The following is a 21661-nucleotide window of genomic DNA, read 5'->3' as shown; positions in this document are numbered from 1 at the left end:
TACCCTACCCTAGCATAATGAATGAAACGTTGTGAGTTTGTAAGTATATCTGCAGCTTCCAGCAGATTAAAGCCATTGACAAAAAGGTGAAGCATGCTTTGGGCTTCAAGTCCTTAAAGAAAACCTCATCCTTATGCAAATTTCGTTAGAAGGGTGAAGCTGTGTGATAGTTTAAGGCATGTTGAATTTGGAATATATTTAATTAGAAATTAATACGTTGTGATCTACAATGTGAAAAGAAAAACATGGTACCCAGGTGTTGATGAAGACCTGGTATGAAGAAAAGTAACCCTGAAGATCCTCTGTAATGATTAAAAAAAAATTGCACTCATTTATCAATGGGAAAGGCTTGGAAAACATAAAAAGCATAACATTATTGATCTGCAGTATTTGTGGCATTATTAAGTATGTTTAGCAGTTATAACAGCAGGTTTTGCTGTCAGATGAGCTCAACATAGGAGAACCATAGGAAAACTATTTGGGATTCTTGCTCTTAACCTGGAGCTGCATGTTTTATGGCGGTGCATCTTCTACTATCTGGAAAAAGACAAGAATATTTTAGCTTGTGAGGGTCAGTTCAGATGAAGCTTTTGGTTTCTTCAATAGACGGGTGTCATGGTTTAAGCCCAGCCAGCAACAAAGCACCATGCAGCCACTCATTCACTCCTCCCCTCCTGTGGTTTGAGGAGGAGAAAAATATAATAAAAAGCTCGTGGGTCGAGACATGGACAGGGAGGGATCACTCACCACTTATGGTCATGGGAAAAAACCAGACTCGACTTGGGGAAAAAAATACAAAATCAATTTAATTTGTTACCAATCAAATCAAACCAGGATACTCATAAGTAAACCCAAATCTTAAAGCACTTTCCCCCCACCCCTCCCTCCTTAGCAGGCTCAACTCCACTCCCGGTTTTCTCTACCTCCTCCCCCCCAGCAGCACAGGGGGATGGGGAATGGGGGTTGGGGTCAGTTCATCACACGTTGTCTCTGCTGCTCCTTCCTCCTCAGGGGCAGGACTCCTCACTTGTCCCCTGCTCCAGCATGGGGTCCCTCCCATGGGAGACAGTTCTCCACAAACTTCACCATGAGTCCTTCCCACAGGCTGCAGTTCTTCAGTCACAGACTGGTCCAGCGTGGGCTCTCCCATGGAGTCATAGCCATCTTGGGGGGCATCTCCCTGCTCCGGCGTGGGGTCCTCCCTGGGCTGCAGGTGAGCATCTGCTCCCCCGCTCCCCTCCATGAGCTGGGGGGGGACAGCCTGCTGTCTCACCACGGGCTGCGGGGGCATCCGCTCCCCCGGCGCACCTCCTCCCCCTCCTTCTTCACTGACCTTGCTGTCTGCACAGGGGTTTCTCTTACATTCCAATCTCCTCCCCCACTGCAGGTTCCCCTTAAATATGTTATCCCAGAGGTGCTAGCACCGTTGCTGATGGGCTTGGCCTTGGCCAGAGGTGGGTCTGACTTGGAGCTGGGGAAGCTTCTAGCAGCTTCTCACAGGAACCACCCCTGCAGCCCCTCCCCCGCTACCAAAACCCTGCCACACCAACCCAATACAATGGGCTTTATTGCTATTTTGTTCTACGTATAGAGTAGGTAAGGAAATCTGAGGGTCCAGCCCTAGAAGGTATGGTATCAGTAGGAATGCCATGAGAGAAGTAATTTCCCATACTTGTCACTAGAATTCAAGTATGCTGTATTAAGGCAAGCACCATGAAGAGCACCCATAAGAGCTGACTACCTTGTTAACCACATAATAAAATCAAGGCTGAGCTGTCCTAAGTTTGGATTCAGATTTTGGAAGCCTTCAGTCTTGTTTAGGAAGAAGAATTCAAGGCAGACCACCTCACTTGCTTCAAGCTGACAAAGAACAATTTGATATTGAAATGAAGAATTTCCAGCAATTTTTGACTGTGATATTCTGGTGAAATCCTGACTTGCCTGGTGAGTTTTTTGTTTAAGTATTATACCCTTATTTATAAAAGATTTTGAAAGGTTCACAAAAAATATATACCCAATTTCCAAACTGGTCTAGGTTGTGACTGTGTATTGTATTATAGATTGTAACTATTTTTAAAAGTGGCATTCAAACCAAGAGTTGGATGAAACTGGAATTAGATTAGAGTAAAAAAAGTTTTCACTATAAAAGGTTGCTTCATTGCACTAAAACTGGTATGTCCCTGTTTCAACAAATTTTCTTTTAAAGGTGTTACTTTGTGTGTCTTTGGAATTTCCAGTGAGAGCCAGGGAAGACCCATCCCAAAACAGAAAGTGACTTTCCCAATATGGCCAAGTCCGTGGCTGGCTACAGACATCTTAATTTGGGTTTTCGTAGACCAAATGCAAGTAATTGAATTAACTGCTGAGCTAGGTTACTGTTTAACCCATGCTCTGTTTTTAAAAAATTCAAGTTACTGGTTTCTTTGTTTTACAACTTGCAAATCCTGATATGGTATGTAAAATCAAGTTTTTGTTTAACTAAGAGAAGAAGAGAGTCTCTTGGAATTGCTGTGAGTCCCTTCTATGCTGCCTAATCAAGTTTCTCTTTCATACATGATCAACATTCAAAAGTTATTGTAAGTTCATTTTTGGGGTGGTTCTGGATGTGCAGATTTCTAAAAGAAAGCAATTTAAACTGAATTCTGGCTTTGACATTTCTTCACCCAAAGTCGTTTCTGGTGCATGCATGGTAGACAAAGCCTGACAAATGAAAATATAGAGAAACTGTATATAATACCATATTTAAATTCTGATTAGGCCAAATTAATATCATTTGAATGCTTTGTGGTTTAAATGCTGAAGACCAATCTTTCACCTAGGAAAGACTAACTCAGAGTATTCCATGGAGTATCTTAATGCATTTCTTAGTTCCAAAGAGGCCATTTATGGCCTGTTCTTCCTCAGGGAGAGCAGAAGGATTATGTTGATAAGGGAATGCTGTAGGTTTTAAAAGGATCTTTTAACATATGTAGCAAGATTGTCTGAAAAGAGAAGACTTGTGCTTAAGGCCCCTTCAAAATAGAAATTGAGCAAATATTAAAAAAAAAAAAAAGGGCAAGTTATGGAACTGGAAGGCTCGTGAAAGAGCACTTGTGAAGACAGTGCAATGATTTAGTAAACATGATCGTGTCTCCTTTAGGTGGTCATTGTGGAGACTGAAACAACCCAATGTAAAATAATTTTCAGGGTGAATGACAAGGTTTTGTTTTGATAGCAAAGATCCTTTAGACAGCTACAATATGCATTTATTACATTAGGGTAGAATGGTATTTTTTTCCCTGAGAGTGATGAATACCTTTACAGAAATGTTTTGGTTTTCTTTTTTTATGGAAAACAATGTCTTCCTCTTCATAATGGAAATTTTTTCAAGTCTGCTTGTAAGTTGGCTCCACAGTGTACAAGTTTTAGAAAATGCTAGTTACTCTTACAGGCTTATAATTTTCTGGATGGTTTCTTATGTTTGATATGGCTCCCTGCAGAATAAAACTTACAGAGCAGTGGGAATCATCCACTACTCCTATGAAGAAAATGTGTCAGAGTCTTACTCCTGATAGGAACCATCTTCTAATTTCAGATTGCTTTCCTACATCATCTCCTTTCGGGAGACGAGATGGCAGAAGAGTAGGAACTGTCTTGATTTGATGATCTTAAAGGTCTTTTCCAACCTAAATGATTCTATGAAATGAGTGGGTAAGTCTCTTGAAGGCTTATTCCACCATGTTGGCCCCAGTCAAAAATGTTTCTGCCTGTTCTGCCTTTGTCCTGTCATGATCTGTAGGGCCTGATCTTCTGGTTTCTCAAAAATGGGGTTGGCTTTTGTGTGGCTGCAAGAATCTTTAACTAGAAGGCTCTTTTTCTCTCCACTCTCAAGACTCGTTACTTCTCCTGGTGGCTGTGCACTATTATCTATCATGTGTTTTAAGGAGTATGGTAGCTTCCCAGAACAGTAACTTTTCTGGCTCTTGACCTTTTTAGGCACACAAACTTCTGCTACGTGTCCATGGATGAACAAGCTCCTTTCCAGTAAGCCAGAATGTCATTTAAATGGGGAATCATTATGATCAGGCCAAGGCCAAAATTACAATTCTTGTTATCCTAGTTAACAGAGGAAAGTTTTATATAGCTTCATGCTGTATGTGGTAGAAAACTCTCAAGATTAAATGGTTTGCAACAAGAAGAGCAGAATGCTTCTTAAATCAGATTAATAATTGGATCAGAAGCATTAAGGTCAACTCCAAGAGCTGAAAGCAATGTTTAGAGGAAAGCTTCTATGCTGTGTGTACCCTGGCATTAGTGATTCCTAGGTGTCATGTGGGTTGGGAAAAACACAAAGTCTGGATTCCTACATGCGAGTCTTTCTTTCCCAGCCAGTTCCAGAAAAGGCTTTTCTGGACCAAAGATGCAGCAGTCTCCTACAAAGATATAGTTGTTCCTCACTTTTTCTATGGTGAAACCAACATCCTTTGCCTTTCTTTCCTGTTTGAAGCATGTAGCATGACTGCTGGGGTTCATCTAGAGCAATAAACCCAAGCTGATTATAAAATAAATGATGACCTAGTCATTTACTACTGTGCAGCTGTTGTGTGCATATTCCTATCCTGCAGCCTCTAGTCAGCAGGTTGCAGAGCAACCTGACTAGCAAATTGACTAGGGCTTCTCTTGTGAACCTTTCAGCTTGCTCTCAATAGGTGTAAGAAATATGTGAAACATTTTCATTAGGGAAAATAGTTCAGTAGGGGTGAAAAATATGTTTAGTGAGGGGTTTTTTTTATGGTTTGAAAACACGTTGTAGTATCTCAGTCTCAAGACACAGCAATTCAAAACACATGGCCACATAAAAGTTTTTTAAAAAAACTTTCGTTCAACTTTAAGATTCCTAAAGCTACAATTAAAAACCGCCATGAGTTTCTTGAAAAACCCTTTTTGTGTCAGAAGCTATGTTATACTAGCCAGTACTAACCATTTCAATTTCCAGAGGACTTAAGTAAATAAATGGAGACCATTCTAGCATTACTGCCTAACCTGAGAGGAATCTTTACATGAAAGCAAGCACCATGGGCAGTGATAGTCTCTCTAACTTTCCAAATTAAATTGTAAATTAAAGTTCAGTACTATTAATAACATGAGTATAATTAGGCAGTGGTTCGTTAGCTATGTTATTTTTACCTAGAAAATGCTCCTTTTTAACTGCAACCTGGACACTAGATGTGAAGATGAGTATCACTGGAGAAAAATACAATGTCCAAAGACACACTAATATAGAGAAAAGGGAGAAGAATACCATTCTAGCTGAAGAAAAATGGAGACTGTTTTGGGTGATAATATTCATATTGAGTGAGAAATGCTGGGGATATGCCAGCTTTTTGCTGTAAGAGGAAGGAGAGGCAATACTGAAGATTTTAGTAAGCTAAATATGAGTAATATAGGTAAATACCTAATGCAGTAAATAGAAGTACAAGATCAAAGTAGTGAAGGGAGATCAGTGATCATATATCAGCAGTCTTGTTTGTTTTGCTTTTAGAAACATCCAACTAAGGATGGTGGTACAGGTGGCTGTGAAGAAAATGAGAAGATTTTTCTCTTAACTTTTTCTGGGGAAGTGGCAGCCAGCAGGTAGCAATGGTCAGAGGCTAGCAGGGAACAAAAGGTTGTTTCAAAGTAGCTTGCATAAACCAGACTATGGATAGATTGGTATGGAAATATCAGCACATTAATGACAGCAGATAAAACAATGTTTAAAGAAGAAAGAATCCAAAGAAGGTTGTCTATGAGAAATAATTTTTTATGGAAAAAAAATTGCATACCTCTAAAATAAGATGAAGGAAGAAGGAGTAGTTCCTAAGAGGAACTTAATCATAAATTTCACTGGTACTTGACACAAAATAAATCCAATCATAGAATCATTTAGGTTGGAAAAGACCTTCAAGATCATCGAGTCCAACCATCAACCATCCCCACTAAACCATGTCCTGAAGTACCCCCATCCACTCACTTTTTGAATACCTCCAGGGATGGTGACTCAACCACTTCCCTGGGCAGCCTATTCCAATGTCTGACGACCCTCTCAGTAAAAAAATTTTTCGTAATATCTAACCTAAATCTTCCTTGCCTCAACTTGAGGCCATTTCCTCTCGTCCTATCTCCAGCCACCTGACAGAAGAGACCAACACCCACAAATCCTTTCCCCCCCAAGAGTCTTTCTAATATATTCCTCACTGAAAAACTATAAGCTAAGTTACATCTTGGAATAGCTTTATCCAAGCTTATGATGGTGCTCTGTCTTGATTAAAAATTTTAAAAAGCTGCAATATGAGTACTTTTTTTGTGTAGTCATTAGAATAATGTATGAACCGTATAAATTTTATGTTTATTGATAGTGTAATAGGAGTGTTTTCTCTAACATATGAACTGTGTATGTCCCTAACAGAAGTCTGTGCAAGGCCAGAAACCTAGAGGGGGGCAGGATTTATTTCATATTTTGGAAAAAATCAGAAAATTAATTTCAAGTAGTCCTAAGCAGAGGTATAAAGTCTGTGCAAAGTAATTTCAAACTAAGGGCAAAATAAAAAGCAAAACAAAGATTTATGGTGCACTAAGTACAAAATTTAGACCAATGGATAAAACAGTGCATGAAGCCTTTATAAAGCCCTATCACCACCCAAGTCCTACATTAGGGATAAAAGTAGTTTGTTCTCCCATTTTTAGACTTCTGCCTAAGGCATGTTTCACACAAAAACCATATAGTTTCCTTTAAAAGCTGTCTTTGATTACTAAATAGTTTTGCTTAGAAACTGTACCTTTACCCTTTAAGTGTAGAGGCAAAGCTTTTAACACAGTGATAAATGTTATCTTGTATTTTGTACAGTGCTGCAAATAAGAAGGTAAAGGTTTTGGCTTTTGAAGGAGGGTGTGTAACTAGAACTGTAATTTGCATTTGCACATTATTTTTACTGTGGAATTAAGCCCAACAGCTTGTTTAAGTCGTTGGGAGGGTGGTAGAGCTGAACAGAGGTGTATCAGGTATTGCAGCTGAATTACAGGAGGTATAAGCCGCCCTTAAGGGAGACACACAGCAGGGAAGACCGCTCACTGCATAAAACTGTCAGCGAAATCTCATAGAAAACAGGCAAGTCTGGAAATACTAGTGCTAGCTGGACAAGAAATAGATGACAAGTTATATGAGTATCTGCAAGAGATGTGTGTAAAAGTTGTCACTACATGTGTGGTATATACAGGTATATTTTGAGTAAGGGGATTGTAATTCCTTAGTTCTCACATAACAAGAACTTTGCTCTTGTGGTTATGCCATCTGAAATTCTGAAGTATTATATCCCTTTTATGTACCCTTGCCTCTTAAAGCATATAAACCCTTTTTACAAAGTTCATCTTGCTGTTTTTTATGCATTCTTAGACTTCTCAATTTTGTGTATGAAAAGCTAAAACTTTTGTGTGGTTGTCAGTTAATGGAAGATTCTGTGTTACACTGCAAAGTGTAACCTGACCTTTACCACCTTCCAAAAAGCAAATGCTGAGCGTCAACCCCACAGATATCCAGGGCAGGGAGGAGAACAGATCCTGATGGGACTATCTGCCAAAGATGTGCATGCAACTCCTTGCCTCAGCGTGTCCTCTCCAATGCCATGGGTCGGTCTTCTCTGGGCTGGGCTTTGTAGGTGGGCAGAGGATCAGGAGAAGGCTGCTGGGCCTTCAGCTGGTATAGCAACTGCTCTAGAGTTTTTTGTATGGAAGCCATTGGGAAATATAGGAATAACCCCTCTGATCCCCAAGGGATTTTGCGGACTAGGCCACCTGCTGTGGACTGGAATTAGAATTTATTACGCTTTTTGTAAAAAATAATAGTTTTTAATCATGCATAATCCACCGCAGAAGAGACACATTCTTAAGTACAGAAAGCAATTGAAGGCCTGGAGACAACCTGAAGTTAAAAAATGCCCATTTTTTAAAAGTATGTTTTTGAAGGAAACAAACCTTCCCTCAACCCATCATTTAAGTGATTTATTTAGTCTTCACGTAGACTAGAATTTCAGACAGTACCTAATCCATCTGCTTATAGAGGAAGTTGTCATTCATTCACCACCTGACAGAAAAAGCTACCCTGGGGGTTAACTACAGGTTCTGGTACCATCTGGGGGGCGGGGGCAGCAGTTTATTATTTCAGTTTTTATAGTCCTTGGCTCTGTGTTTGCAAAGCTGTTCTGAGTTCACTGCTAGGAGTCTGCCCAGCCATGCGAGCGACCATGTTGATGCGTATTGTGGTGCAGGTCTCAGTGATATCTTGTAGCAAGGCGTTCCACAGGTTTTCACCGCTTACTGTTTGGAAAAGTTTTATTATTATTAGGTTTATGACTTTTCCATTTCAGTGGAGGTCTCTTTTCTCCTTAGGTGAGGTAGGGTGAATAGTTCCTGATCTACGTTTTCTCCCTGCCATTTATTATTTTGCATATTTTGATCATGCTCGTTTGTATTCACTTTTTTCTGTAAACATTCCCAATCCTTTCAATCTCTTTATCATTCTTACTGAATATCTCTTTCTGATGTATCTTAGATGGGCTAACCAGAAAAGAACAAAGTACTCCAGATGAGGCCAAATTATTGATGTACGTAACAGGTGAAATCCTGGCCCTGTTGAAGTTTCTGGGAATTCACTGACATCTAAGGGCTGGGGTTTCTCCCAGTGCAGTCACATTTCCTACATTATTCTTCCTCCCATTTTTCATATATTCAACTTAAAAATTTGGCAGCTGAGACTTTAATCTAGAATCCTACTGATTCAGCATACTCCATTAAATTGCTGTTAGTCCACATATTAGCAGTGTAGCTCTGTGGACAGGATTAGCTCCCTCCCCAAAATACTTTGATGAAAAGGGTCAAATTTTGTCCTGATTCATATCAGTTACGGAACCACTCTTGATGTTAGTTTTGAACAGCTGAAACTGGGGGCAGCAACCCAGACTTTCAAACAATGCTGTTTGTGTTCACAGTGACCTTTAGCTGCAAAATCTGCTAAAATACATTATTTAGTGTATGAAAGCAAACAAAATTTTTGCCTCAGTAAATGACTGTCCATAATGCAACATGAATATGAGGCAAAACAAGTCAGAGTTGTTTTGGTTTTTTTTTACATCATCTGTAAAAGAAATCTTTTAACTTCTGTTTCTTCCCTAGAAACATCTAAGAAATGTTCAGATTGTTGCTGGCTAATAAATACAGTAAATGAAATGTTAATAAATCACCAGCAATTTAGCCTGACAATAACATGGATTGACCACATTGATTAAATTGATTATGTTTCATATATTTACAATATGTAGACACAAGCCTAATTTATTTTCTGAAGAGTTCAAGGTAGGTATCACTGGTTTAACAAAAAAAAAAGGGGGCAAAACAAAACAATGGAGTAATGTTTGTGGTTGCTATCTGCAATAATCTAATGCTGACAGAGAGCAGTATTTTATTTAGTAATTAACAGTGTAAAGGGGAGAGAAGCTGTCATGTTGGTTCTTAAGCTGGGGAATGTGATGAAAGATGATATCTGCGATCTCATCCTTTCCACTTGTTTAGGATTGTCAGGATGAGAAATGTCAGCATTATGAAAGCTCAGCTCTGCTCTTGATATGATAAAACCCTTCAAAAGCCAGTCTTTCTCTCCCTCTCCCCCCTCCTTTCTCACTCTTGCACTTGCTTTTTTATTTATCCTGTTTTGTTAGATGGCAGAAATATAATTCTTTTCTTTCTTCCTATTATAAGCCACCATTTTTGTTTTATTGTATGTTTCACAACCCCTAATGCCCCACTGAAAATTACCTTGTTAAATGACAGTGTTTCAAAGCCATGAATCCTTTCCACCATTCCCTCAGAGATTTGAAACAGTCAACAGACTGTAAAGAATAAATAATAAAAAAGTATTGATTATTTTGATGACTGTGAGATTCAATTAAGTATTAATTTTGCCCTCCAGTGGACCTATCAAGGTATTCAAAAGGGAGGATTCGGCTCAGCTAAATGTGTGCTGAGTGCTTCAGCCTTAAATAGGGAGAAAATGTGTTTACCTACAGTATTTGAAGAGGAGTGCATTGATGCACAGAGTCCAATATTTAAGTGCTGTGCAAATTAAGCCCTGGTGACAGTGACATTGTTTTCAGCGATATGAGTATTGACTAAAGAAGTGCATTTGATGACAGCTTAAACCATTTGTATTGATTAACATTTTCATAGATTATCATGTGTCATATCAAATTCACTTTTCAGACATGAATACATTAAAAAACCCATAGGCAAACATCGACCAATGTGAGGATGGGACAGAGGGAACATGCTAACCAACCTACTTGCTCGCTGGTCACCTGTTCTCTGCATAAGAACCATTTAGGCATGAACTTTGCAATAAATAGCTGCCAGAGAGCGCAACGAGGTCACTTGTTCCTTTCCTTTTTAGTTTTTTTTTTATCTGGTTTCTGTGCTGTCATGATATTGTGCCTATTAGTTTGCAAACGGAATAATAGAGTGTGCTTGGAAATAATGCCTGACCCCCAAGTGTCCTCAATGAGCAGAAGATAAACCAGATCCAAATCATCAAGAAAAAATTTATATATATATATGTGTTTAACGTTTTATGGGGGATATAATGTTGCAAACACAAGAATAATTGCAAACTGTATGTGTAAGTATCTTCCCTAATTTTATCTTTTAAAAAATGGTTTCTGTGTTTTTTATTTTCAAAAGAAAAATGTGTGTTTGTCTGTGTTTATGGACTTTTGGAGCATAGTATTCCAAAGACGGGAATAGTTAGAAGAAATTTGTATCTCTGTTGAATGTATGTAATGAAATGGCTATTTGCTGCTGTGTATTTTCATAGAAATGCTGGAATGCTAGAAACTGTGTATTTGATTTTGTTAATGTTGTATAGCTGAGGATGCCTCTTTAAATCACTATGGAGTGTTCACAGGGTGCTCCTCTTCTGTGGCGTTGGAGCATACAGGAATTTCTTTCCTTACTACGTTAAGGACAGTGTGAGGTGTGAAAACATACACACATAAAAAAGCACATCCCACAATTAAAGCTGTGTTGGTTATGTTGCTTTCATAGAAGTTTTTCTCCAAAGCATCCTGAATCTCTCACATGCTAGTTGAGCTTTAATAGGGTGGGGAGTAATGGAAAACTCATTGGATCTGTAATAGCTCTTCACTTGACTGCAGCCAGCAATAACAGCAGGAGCAGCCAGAGATAAGAGAAGGAGAGAGAGTGTGTGTGTGTGTGTATGTGTGTGTGAGAGAGAGAGGGAGTGGAAAAGAGAGTAGACGCACACCAAAGCAGCCACTTTTTTTTTCCCCTCACTCTTTTTTTTTTCTCCCCCCCCTCCCCCCCCCCATCCTAGGATCCAATGATAGCTGGACAAGTCAGTAAGCCCTTGCTGTCACTGCGGAGTGAAATGAATGCAGAGTTGAGAGGTGAGGACAAGGCAGCTACTTCAGACAACGAGCTGAATGAGCCCCTGCTTGTGCCTGTGGAATCAAATGACAGCGAGGACACTCCCAGCAAGCTCTTCGGTAAGTCTGTCTAGGTATTTCATTTCACTGCTACCATGTTGTCCGGAAGAGCAATCTCCCCCCGTTCTTTTTTTTTTTTTTTTGGTTCACTCAATTTTCTTGTAAGAACGGAGGAGTAGCTTGGAGCATGCAGACATACAGCCCTCTGCTCCCATTGCAACTGGTTACCAGAATGACAGCGTCAGTCCTGAAAACTTTTGTCAACAATGAACTTATTTTATGCAAGTTGCAGACATTTTATGTTTTCTTTTGATCCATGGTCTCTAATGTAAAAAATAGAAGGGGGGATCATTTTCTTGGAGTAGTTTGTTAACATTTATTGCATTAGGTGCTCATGTGTCTCGTATGCTACCGTCTTTTTCTAAGGCTGGATTAAACTGAAAAGTTATAATTTTATATGGTAAAGATAAAGCTGGCTGAAGAGAGCTGAAACATTCCCATAGAAAACACTCTGTACTGAGTAAACAAAGGCTACCAAGGGTACTGCACATGGAGCTAACATTTTTAGAATTTAAATTAGAAATTAAATATTTCTTCCAAAGCCTGTGCAAAGAGAAATTACCTTTTGAATTTTTATTTATTTTTAAATAGTCTAAATTGTTCCAGATAAGTGTAACCTTTCACAATCAAAACAAAAGCAGCAAGAATGGCACTCCAACAAGACATCTGTCATTCAGACGGATGACACCCTGTAAGCCAACTCAAGCAACTCTGATCTCTAATCAGAAAAGGGAGCAGAGTTGTTGAGGCACGTGCTTGAGTGATAGATGTTGATAGATGTCTGAGCTGGAGCAGCACTGTATGGTACATAGTGACATTTTGGGTTTAGAGGGATTGCTCTCCTGAAGGAGTTCCTTTTAATTATTTCCATTTGTGACTTGAGACAAACCTTAATAGAAATGGAACATTTCCTTATTTTACATGATCCTATAGGTGGAAGTTGAAGGGAAGATGATCTTGTTAAAGAGAATGCAGTTTAAGGGAGAGAGGGTGAGAGCCCATTTTCTAAGATTCAAGTTTTGATTTCATAATCTGTAAGGAAATCTGTAGCAGTGTTCAGATTTCAGTATTCCAGCTACAGTAAGAGCTGCAAGATTTTTTTAAACAAAAGAATACCTGCAATTTTCTTTTAAAATGTTCTTTACCCCTTACTAAAAGATATAGGACAAAATGTTTTACTAAATAACTTCACTACAGATATGGGAAAATAATAATAATTTAAAAATCCTAAAATTTAATTTCTGGATTACAGTAATGACCAATACTGAATATCACATCCATTTTTAAGCACCCTCTTAGTAATCTTTGTTTCCATGGAAAGCATAATTTCCATTAGCAGTTTGAATGTTCAAAAAGCATATAATAATTGTTTTAGTTCATTTCATCCAGGAAAGAATTGTAATGTCTAAAATTCAGAGGGCTATTAGTTGTCTAGAGTAGTATAAATATCTTCAGCTGTGTTTTATGTATTTTATTTGCGCAAATGTTTAGGGTGCATCTATTAAATAAAGCAAGGCATATACAAAACAAAAAATGGACTTTTCATTTGAGTGTAGTGAAATGTCTGTTTGTTTGTTTTTAGATCAGGAAAGTCTTGTAATAAAAGGCAGGATATTTTTTTAGCCATTGTCATTTGGGTGCTCTACAGTGATAGTGAAATATACACAGACACTTTCATTGGAGTTGCCGAGTGGGATATAGAAATGATGTGCAACAGTATCTTGTCTTCTGAACTGCAAATATAATTTATGTCCCTAAGAGCACTAATGAAAAAGGTACAAATTAATATATTGTGCTGTTTATATTGCTGAGTGTAAGATGTTTGCTAGCCTGATTCTTATACTGCTAAAAAGATACGTTCCCAAGTAAACAAAAGTAGGTAAAATAGTTCAACTGCCCCAGTATGAACTTATGTACCATTTATCTATGTTCTGTTACAATTATGACAGATACTACAGATCTTTTAGCAGCAGCCCTTGTCAGTTAATTTTAGTAACTTTGAGAACATAAAAGAAAGGACAGTGGGGCTATTTTGATACATTTGAGGATCAAACCAAGCAAATTTAAAATAAAGATGATCAGCCTTTATGTCATGGATGCATCCCTTAAGACAGTTTTGCAGTAAACATTTAAAATAATTAAGTGTAGTTTTGTTTAAAGCTTTGATACATAAATATGGAGCATTATTCTATAGCTGTTTCTCTTTGTTTAATGTTATGAATAGCGTGTTAGGAATGCATACTTTGGGTCTTTCTTTGCAGTCTCTGAAATCAAATTATTTGTGGACTTATTGACATGTGATGGCATAGAGATTGACAATTTTCTTCTCCAACTTTCTTTCTTGCGATCAGAGATAATAATTTTCTTTTTACAGTATGACATTTAATACATGCTGTGTGAAAATTTGCCCCAAATCTGTTAAGCAGGAGAGGGAGAAGTGTTTCAGAAAGTCAAGGGGAGGAGATGGTTCCACAGAGAACAAAGTTTTTCCAACTTCTCCTTTCACGTTTTTTGGAAAAATTGTGAAAATCACATGCTGATTTAGTTGGAATGAATAACCATCATTTGAGTGTCTTGTTGATGTTAGTAATATTTCACGTGTCTTATTTTCATATAGATGAACAGAGTGGAATGATTAGATGCTAAGAGCTTGCTGCTTTCTCACCAGACACGTTCTGCTTAGCTTCTTTTGATGGATGGGTTTATTTCTGCAAGGACCTGCATTACTTACCTGTACCTTTTCCTAAAATCCACCTCCTTTTTCTCAAACTTCCTTGTTTTGGTATTTCACTGCATACCATAGAAACAGTGGGTATTTATTTTTTGTTTTGGTAGCAGATAGCACAATTAATCATAAAAATGGCACCTCATCAACAACAGTCCCTGCTGCAGATGAGGAAAGGGCAGGAGTACAATTAATTATACTTTTTTTGACTTGGGAAGATAAGCAGTAAACTTCTGTTTCTCTTATGGGTGCTTTGCTGTCAGTGACAAAGCAGGTTGAATGCTGCAGCTCCTTGGGTCTCAGAAATACCAGCAGGAGCTGGGATAAGTTTCTGATCATCTGAAGCAGCTCCCACCTGAAACTGGTGCACAGGTGTCTGGGAAGATGCACTTTGTCACTGTGGTGCAGTTGTTACCTGTGAGTGATGACAGGAGCAGCTGTGATTAGAGGGGTTGTGCTTACTTGTTGTTTCCCTGCTTGCTTTCTCATGGTGGTGGTGGTGGTTGGGTTTTGTTGGTTTTTTTTTGGGGGGGGGGGGGGGGGGTTGAAAGAGAAGGCTGTCTTGTGGTCCGGGGGTTTGCATCTGTAATCCTCTGCTTGTGCATTTATACCAGTGGACTTTTTGGAATCTGCATACCTGCATGCAAAAAGACTTTTGATACTGAAATCATGTGAAACAAGAAGGGAGTAAAAAACATGGTGAAAAATACTTTGAGATGCAAAATGTCGGTAAAGGACTCTATTCTGAAACACATTAGCTCAGAAATACGGTTTTGAAGTGTTGAGTTAGCACAGCTACAGTGTTTCAGTTACAGAAATCCCAGTTTTGTGGAGCAGTATTAGGTGAAGTTGCTTTGCAAGGGATCTTGTGGTGTATTATTTACTCTTTAAAATATTTGTGAAGCAGTATCTCCTATTTTAATCATATGATGTAATAAAGAAACAGAGAAACTGAGTCTGGCTGTTGATGTTCCTGGCAGTGTCATTTTCAGATCAACTTGTCTTATTCTACAATATGCTTCAAAATAGTAACCCAGGCCAAATGCCATGGCTCTTACTAGAGAAAGATTTTGTTAATGCTAAGTAGTAGCTTCACTTGAACAAACACATTGGGATTTGATCCTAAATTAATTAATCCTAGTTGCAATTTTATACAATACCTTTAAACAAGTTTAGAGTAAGTTATGAAGTATTGGTCTGAAAAAATCTTTGTAAGAAAAAAAACCCTTCATGTTTAGATGTGTAATACTATAACTGTTGAGATTCAGAAGTTGGTATAGACCCTAGGCATATGTCATGCATAAAATTCTCTGTACAGTAAAAATCCCAGGAAAGAAGTGGCTAGTCCAAGCACCAAAAGCCCCTGTGGACTGAGGCTGGCTTTCTTGGAGTTAGATCCAGTCCTTAATTTATCCTTAATTGAAGGTAATTTGTGGCATAATTAGATAATGGTAAAAAGAAAGCTGGGAATGCACTTGCATGTTAAGGTAATTTTACTGTATTATAAAAAGTTGCTCTTTGAGGTTGAGCCTGTAGTTCTATGCATCAAACTTATTTAAATAAATAAAGCTGTAAGTATATAGTGAGTGCAAGACGAAGCCTATAACTGTGGTCCAAAAGTGTTTCCTATTAATTATTGCCGGACAGCAAAAACCTGATTGCTACCCTTTTTTTGCTGGCAAGATTTTGTTCCAGTGAAATTAAATCTTAAGTTTCCTGTGCTGGATCTGAAGACTGTGGTTTCATTTGGTTCATTACTAGTTTTTTTCTTTTTTCATAAAGCTGTGTATGCTTGAAATACGGAGCGGGGATATGCAAGTTAAATGAATCTGCACACATTTCCATAAACAAGGGTTTATTTTCAAACACCTGCATTGGCTTTGGGATTTTGTTTTCCTTTCCCATATTGTTACCCATGTTTCAGAACTGCATGCATCTTTCTATATAAGCATACACATATATGCTGTAGTGGAACAGGGTAGAAGTTGTTTCTAGCTGATTGTGTTTTGCTAGTAGATCCCTTGTATTGCTCTTTAAGGAAACATCATCTGATTTTTTTTTTTTTTTTAAATAGAAGTTGCCTTGATTAGAATTTATGGCACTGGAGTCATTTCAGTTACAAAGGATAAAGGACTAAATTGTCTTTTACCTCTTGAGACAGTGGTCTCTGCAGGTCAGAGCAGAGGTCATTGTCAGGTTGCTGTGAGGAAGCTCACATTATCGTCATTAACAGCATATCTAGCCTGTGGGGGGAAAAAAGGCCTTCAGACTGAGAGCTTTCCTTTCATCAGTGTATTTAAGGATGATTCTCGGTGTTTTGGTTATATCCTCATATTTTAAAGGCCTATAAGATCTCTGCCTGTCAGGAACACTTTGATAAGGTTTGGTAATTTCAGTGAAAGAAAGCAATGTGTGTTTGTCGCTCTTGCTGCATTTTAAAGCTCTGGTGAATATTTCTGTTCTGATAGGGAAGTTCATGGCCCCAATGGTTTCAATATTAAAATCAGAGCCTTCTTTTAGATGCAGCAAACATTTGAAATATGTTTAATCTGCATATAAAGATTCTTGTCTTTTCACATAATTTTATTCAATAATTTCCACATTGTGGATGCTTTGTTCTGAGACACTATCGGTTATCCATGCCATCAGTAAGGGCCATTGGACTGATCCTGCTAGTGCTTGAATGTGTGATACTTTTATTAAAGCAAGTAATCTATGGATTAGGAGCACTATTTCATTACAAAGACTGGAGGACTGAGGAACGTTAACGGGTGGCATGTTTACAGAACCAGGTCATTATACAGGCTTGTAAATCCATTTTCTGAAATGTAGTGGTGTCTTGCTCAATTAATGAATAAGTTTTCAAAGAATCTGAAGATCTGGCTATGTAATTGATTGTTATTTCTGAAAGCTATATTTGACATGAGCATTTTTAAATAGGTGTTTGCAAACAGTGAGGGACTTGAATAACTGCTCTGAATAATGTTATTGTCTGATTCCTTGGCAGAGTTCTTACAGAAGTCAGTGGGGGATGCACTTGTGAATGGGGAGTAAATGCCCATTAAAGCCTAAAAAGATGTTATGACTATTTAAACACAAAGCACGATGCAATGGTAAGACAGAAAATCCATCCTTAGCGCAGCGATCCTGCTGTGCCTAGGTATTGCAGGTAGCTCAGGCAGTGGTGGTACTGATGCTAGCACGTATATTCCAGCTCCAAGGAGACTGGAGTCTTACTCCTTTAACCTTTGATGAAAGCAATATTGGGCTGATGAAGGGCAAATATTGCAGACCCACTTATCAATTCCCTTGCTTGTATGGAAATAAATAACTTATTGCTGTGCCTGAATTGTGACAAAGCCTATTTAAAAAAGGCAAACAAACAACAAAAGCTATTTTGAGCATTGGGAAAGTTAATTGTGTTTTTTTAAAGACAATTCTGTTTGTTCTCATGAATTTCTAATTACTTCTTTGCTAAATTTTTTTGAGCTAAGTGTATGTTATGTGGTTTTCTAAATGAGGCTTGAAGTCTGATTTTCTGTATTTATATACAGAATAACTAATATTAGAGACGGAAGGAAAAAAGAATGAACTCCTAGTATGTAATTGGTATGACTGAATGACAAATAGTTCATTTTTAATTAGTTAATCTTTCTTCTCCCTGTCTTTGAAGTTATAAAAATAACAACAAACTTGTTTAAAAGCAACATAAATGGCTGGCTGTTTCAAAGGGGACTTTCTGGCTACTAGACAGTAAACAGGTAATTTGTGAAAAAACTGTTACTTTCTTTGATTGAGGTCCTTGCCGGTTTGTGTTTTGAGATTAATAATAGATCAGACACTTGCACATTAAAAAGGAAGCAAATGTAGAAAAAAGAAGGAAGGAGAATTGGATGTCTCTATTGGACTTCACATGGTTAAGCAAGTTCTCCACGGAAATGTGCAGGTGAGGCAGATGGAGGCCAAGTTAGATTTGCCCAAATGTGCACATGGCACCACTTAACACCTCTCTTGATTTCCTTATGCTAAACAAAGAGATAGCAAGTGCTTATACCAAGCTGGCACCCTGTCAGGGGGCAATCTGTATAAAGTTTCCTGCTGTCAGGTTAATAAATTTTTAAAAAACATCCAAAGGCAAAGGTAGCTGTAGGAAGCTCATAGTAACAGTTGCCATTCTCCTGCGGATCATTTTTCCCTTTAATATCCTATGTAGCACTTGGTTTTCCTTGTTGTGTTGTCTTCCTAGGTTTTGTTCTTCCTGACATTTGTGGGTTTTCCTTTGTTTTAATTCTTTTTCCTTGCTAAGCTGTTTCTTCTGTTGCATCCATCACCTGTGGTCCCTTTTTTGGGGGACAGATGGTCAGAGGATGGGCAGATCAGCTTTATGGCTTTTTACACTTTGATTTAATTGTGTATTCAGTATATTAATGTTTCTTCCATTAATGGTTTTATTTATGACTTTTTATATGACTACCGCTAGTACTACCATTAGTGCTACCAAAATAACATTATTTTGCTAGTTACAAAATCATTTCTGATGAGCTCAGTGGTAGAAGTTACATTAAAATGACAACTAAATGAGAAAATTAATGCTGAACAGGGGCAAAAGCAGAATAAAATTAAATGTGTCATAATTTGTGGGTTTCAACAGGAATATTATTTTGTCATGGAAATGGTTTGATATTTGTTAGTATAAAGTCTCATTTTTCTCTTTTTCCACCATATACAAATGAAAATCAATATCTGTATGAAACAAAGGAAGATTTGTATTGTGACATGTCCTGCTTTATGTTGTGATACTGCTTTGATGCTTTCGGAAGCAGGACTAAGCCCTTTTACTTTGAAAGCAGAGATCATCTAGAGAAGAATAGTACCTCATCTCATCTGGCTAAATAAAAACTGCTGTTTTCAGAGAGACTGAAATTGGGTTCATTCTCTAGATAAGCCAGGGATATCTACATTTACCAAATCAGTGCACAACCCACACCCCTGCCACTCTAAAATGTGTTTAACACTAAACTACTGCTTGTCTATTCCTAAAAGTAATTTGGATTTCTGTTTTTATTTTAGAATATACAAGAAGAGTTGTTGGGAGAGTGGGAGTTTTGTTTTTCTTTTTATTCTTTCTTTTTGGTGTGACTGGAATATGATGCAATAAAAAAACCCACAAAACAAAACCAAAAAAACCAAAAAACCAGAGTCCTAAACCAATTCCATGTTACTCTGAAGATTCGAATGTTACACAAATAAGAAATAAAGATTTTGCCATGTTAAGAACAGTATTTGCTACAGCAATCTATCATTAGATTATTTCTTTGAAAACTAGCATGGAGTTTATAGAAGCGCACTAATACTAGCTTTTAAAAACATCTTTGTGCTTTTCAGTTCAGATGGTGGTTGTATGGTTTGATGACCATTAGAGATTCTATCAAGTCATTTTCATTTTCTAGCTCAGTCTCCTATCTGACATAGTCCCACTTTTTAAAATCTTGTTTTCAAGTTGTTGAATAAAGAATTATTAGCACTCAGTTGCCTTCCAGCAGAACATAAAGGAAGTCCTCTCCCAGACTGCACTGGATACACAGCCTAGCCTGTTGTTGTCACCACAAACGCCCAAGGCTTGTAAAGTAGAGGGTCAGGAAAAAAAAAAGTGCCACCTTTCCTTTCTGCCCCTCTCCTTCCTCACAGCCAGGTTTGGAGCCCTTCTCCTCTCTTCTTCTGCTCGTTAGTGTGTGCACACAGCTGGAAGCATAGACAGCTGTGCATGGGCAGTTGTTGCTCAGGTCTACTCAAATGCATCTTGCCTCCATCTGTCAAGGTCTGCTTTAGGTTTCCATGCTTTGTTTGAAGCTTAGCATTTGGGGGGGGGGCTATGTTCCTTGAAGGGGATGATCTAAAACCTGTGTCTAATCAAGAAGCCAGGATTACTTTTCAGTAAATACACCTTAAGGCGTACTTAATATATTGTACTATTAAGTATGTGTAATTATTTCTTGAGATAGCACAGTATTAACTGCAAAGGAAGAAAGATCATTTGAATTCAGTCTGATCTCTTGAGCAAATATAATATGGGGCAGGTTTTGTATTTTCTTTTGCATACAATTAGGATTTATTCACATGGTGTTGAGATGTCATGTTTGCTCAGTGATGTGAATAAACATGAGGCCAGATTCTGACAGGTCTTAGGGTGACCATCCATCACATGCACAGGAAGATCATAGATTTCAACGGGGCATTTGTCCTACCAATACTTGCATGCCAGTCTGTGGCTTCTACCTCTCTAACATGGTCACTGTTCTACAGTTTCCCATGTTCTGGACCTAAAATCAGCTAAGCAAACATGCTGACAGGAAGGAGCAACCACTCTGTAATTATGCTGCCTTCATATTTAAAAAAAGATGAATTCTTGAACCAGTCCCAGGGTTACTGTGGGTTTCTATTATGCCGTGCATGTATGCATATGTATTGCAAAGGCTCTGTGACTCCACCTCCGCTGTTTTGCCATGGGGAAACAGGCAGTAGCTGTGGCAGGAACGGCATCTGACCTCCTGTGGGCAGAGACGGTGTGTCGGTGTCGGAACCTATGTAAAGCTTCCATAAAGGTGGAGGAGTTTTTAGGGGATGTTTATGGGACAGGTAGAGCAGATTAGCATAATTTGACATTAAAAAATAATTAAGGGCCATAAATAGTAGTTGTTACTGAAACAAAAACATGGCTAGAAAAATCAGCAGTGATTAAAATACGGGCAGAAAAGAAATTAGATAGATATATATGAGATCAAAGGTGATTGTAAATGTACAGGCTTGATATTTCTCCTCCTTTCTTATGCTTCCTTGCCTGAAATCATAAATACTTGGGACTGCAAGCCACAAATCTCTCTGAAGGAAAAATGAAATTTACAACTGGAAGAAAGCAGAAAATGAAAATATTTTAAAAATATTTTTTCTAATAATTGAATATACTTTACTTTCATAAGCACAGTAAATTTAATGATAATATCCAGCAAGAAAAGCATCTGCATAAGTCATTTGAGTTGTGTTTTTTTCCCTAGTATGAAGAGTGCGAAGGAAACTCTTGTGTGGCTCTCTTGCTGGGATTTGATGCATTGCTTTCAGAGTCTCCTTATTTTAACTGCATGGATACAGCACAGTGAACCTTCTCATAACAGTTGCTGACAAGAAAAAAAAAAAAATCTTTCAATCAGCTGGTCCTGCTCACTCTCCCCCAGCCCCCACATCTCTGCTTTTATGAGGCAATGAATAGAAGAGGGACCAGATGATGCAAAGGTTTACTCGGATGAGATGTCCTAGTCAATGAGCAACTTTGGATTTGCGGGACTCTGGCTTGTGACCCTAGACCTCAAAGGGA

General features: G+C 38.2%; 1 protein-coding gene across 3 annotated transcripts in view; it reads left to right on the top strand.

The window, feature by feature from the left end:
* The window catches only part of POU6F2 (POU class 6 homeobox 2), a 320035-nt gene that overhangs the window by 49209 nt on the left and 249165 nt on the right, over nucleotides 1–21661 (top strand). For all 3 annotated transcript variants that reach the window (XM_052796135.1, XM_052796153.1, XM_052796145.1), the window contains exon 2: nucleotides 11396–11567. In XM_052796135.1, coding sequence (XP_052652095.1) covers nucleotides 11396–11567 — 172 coding nt within the window. The remainder of the gene's footprint in view (nucleotides 1–11395; nucleotides 11568–21661) is intronic.

The sequence above is a fragment of the Harpia harpyja genome, chromosome 1 (genome assembly GCF_026419915.1).
Source record: "Harpia harpyja isolate bHarHar1 chromosome 1, bHarHar1 primary haplotype, whole genome shotgun sequence".
Lineage (NCBI taxonomy): Eukaryota > Metazoa > Chordata > Aves > Accipitriformes > Accipitridae > Harpia > Harpia harpyja.
This window is presented reverse-complemented; position numbering and strand designations above follow the sequence as displayed.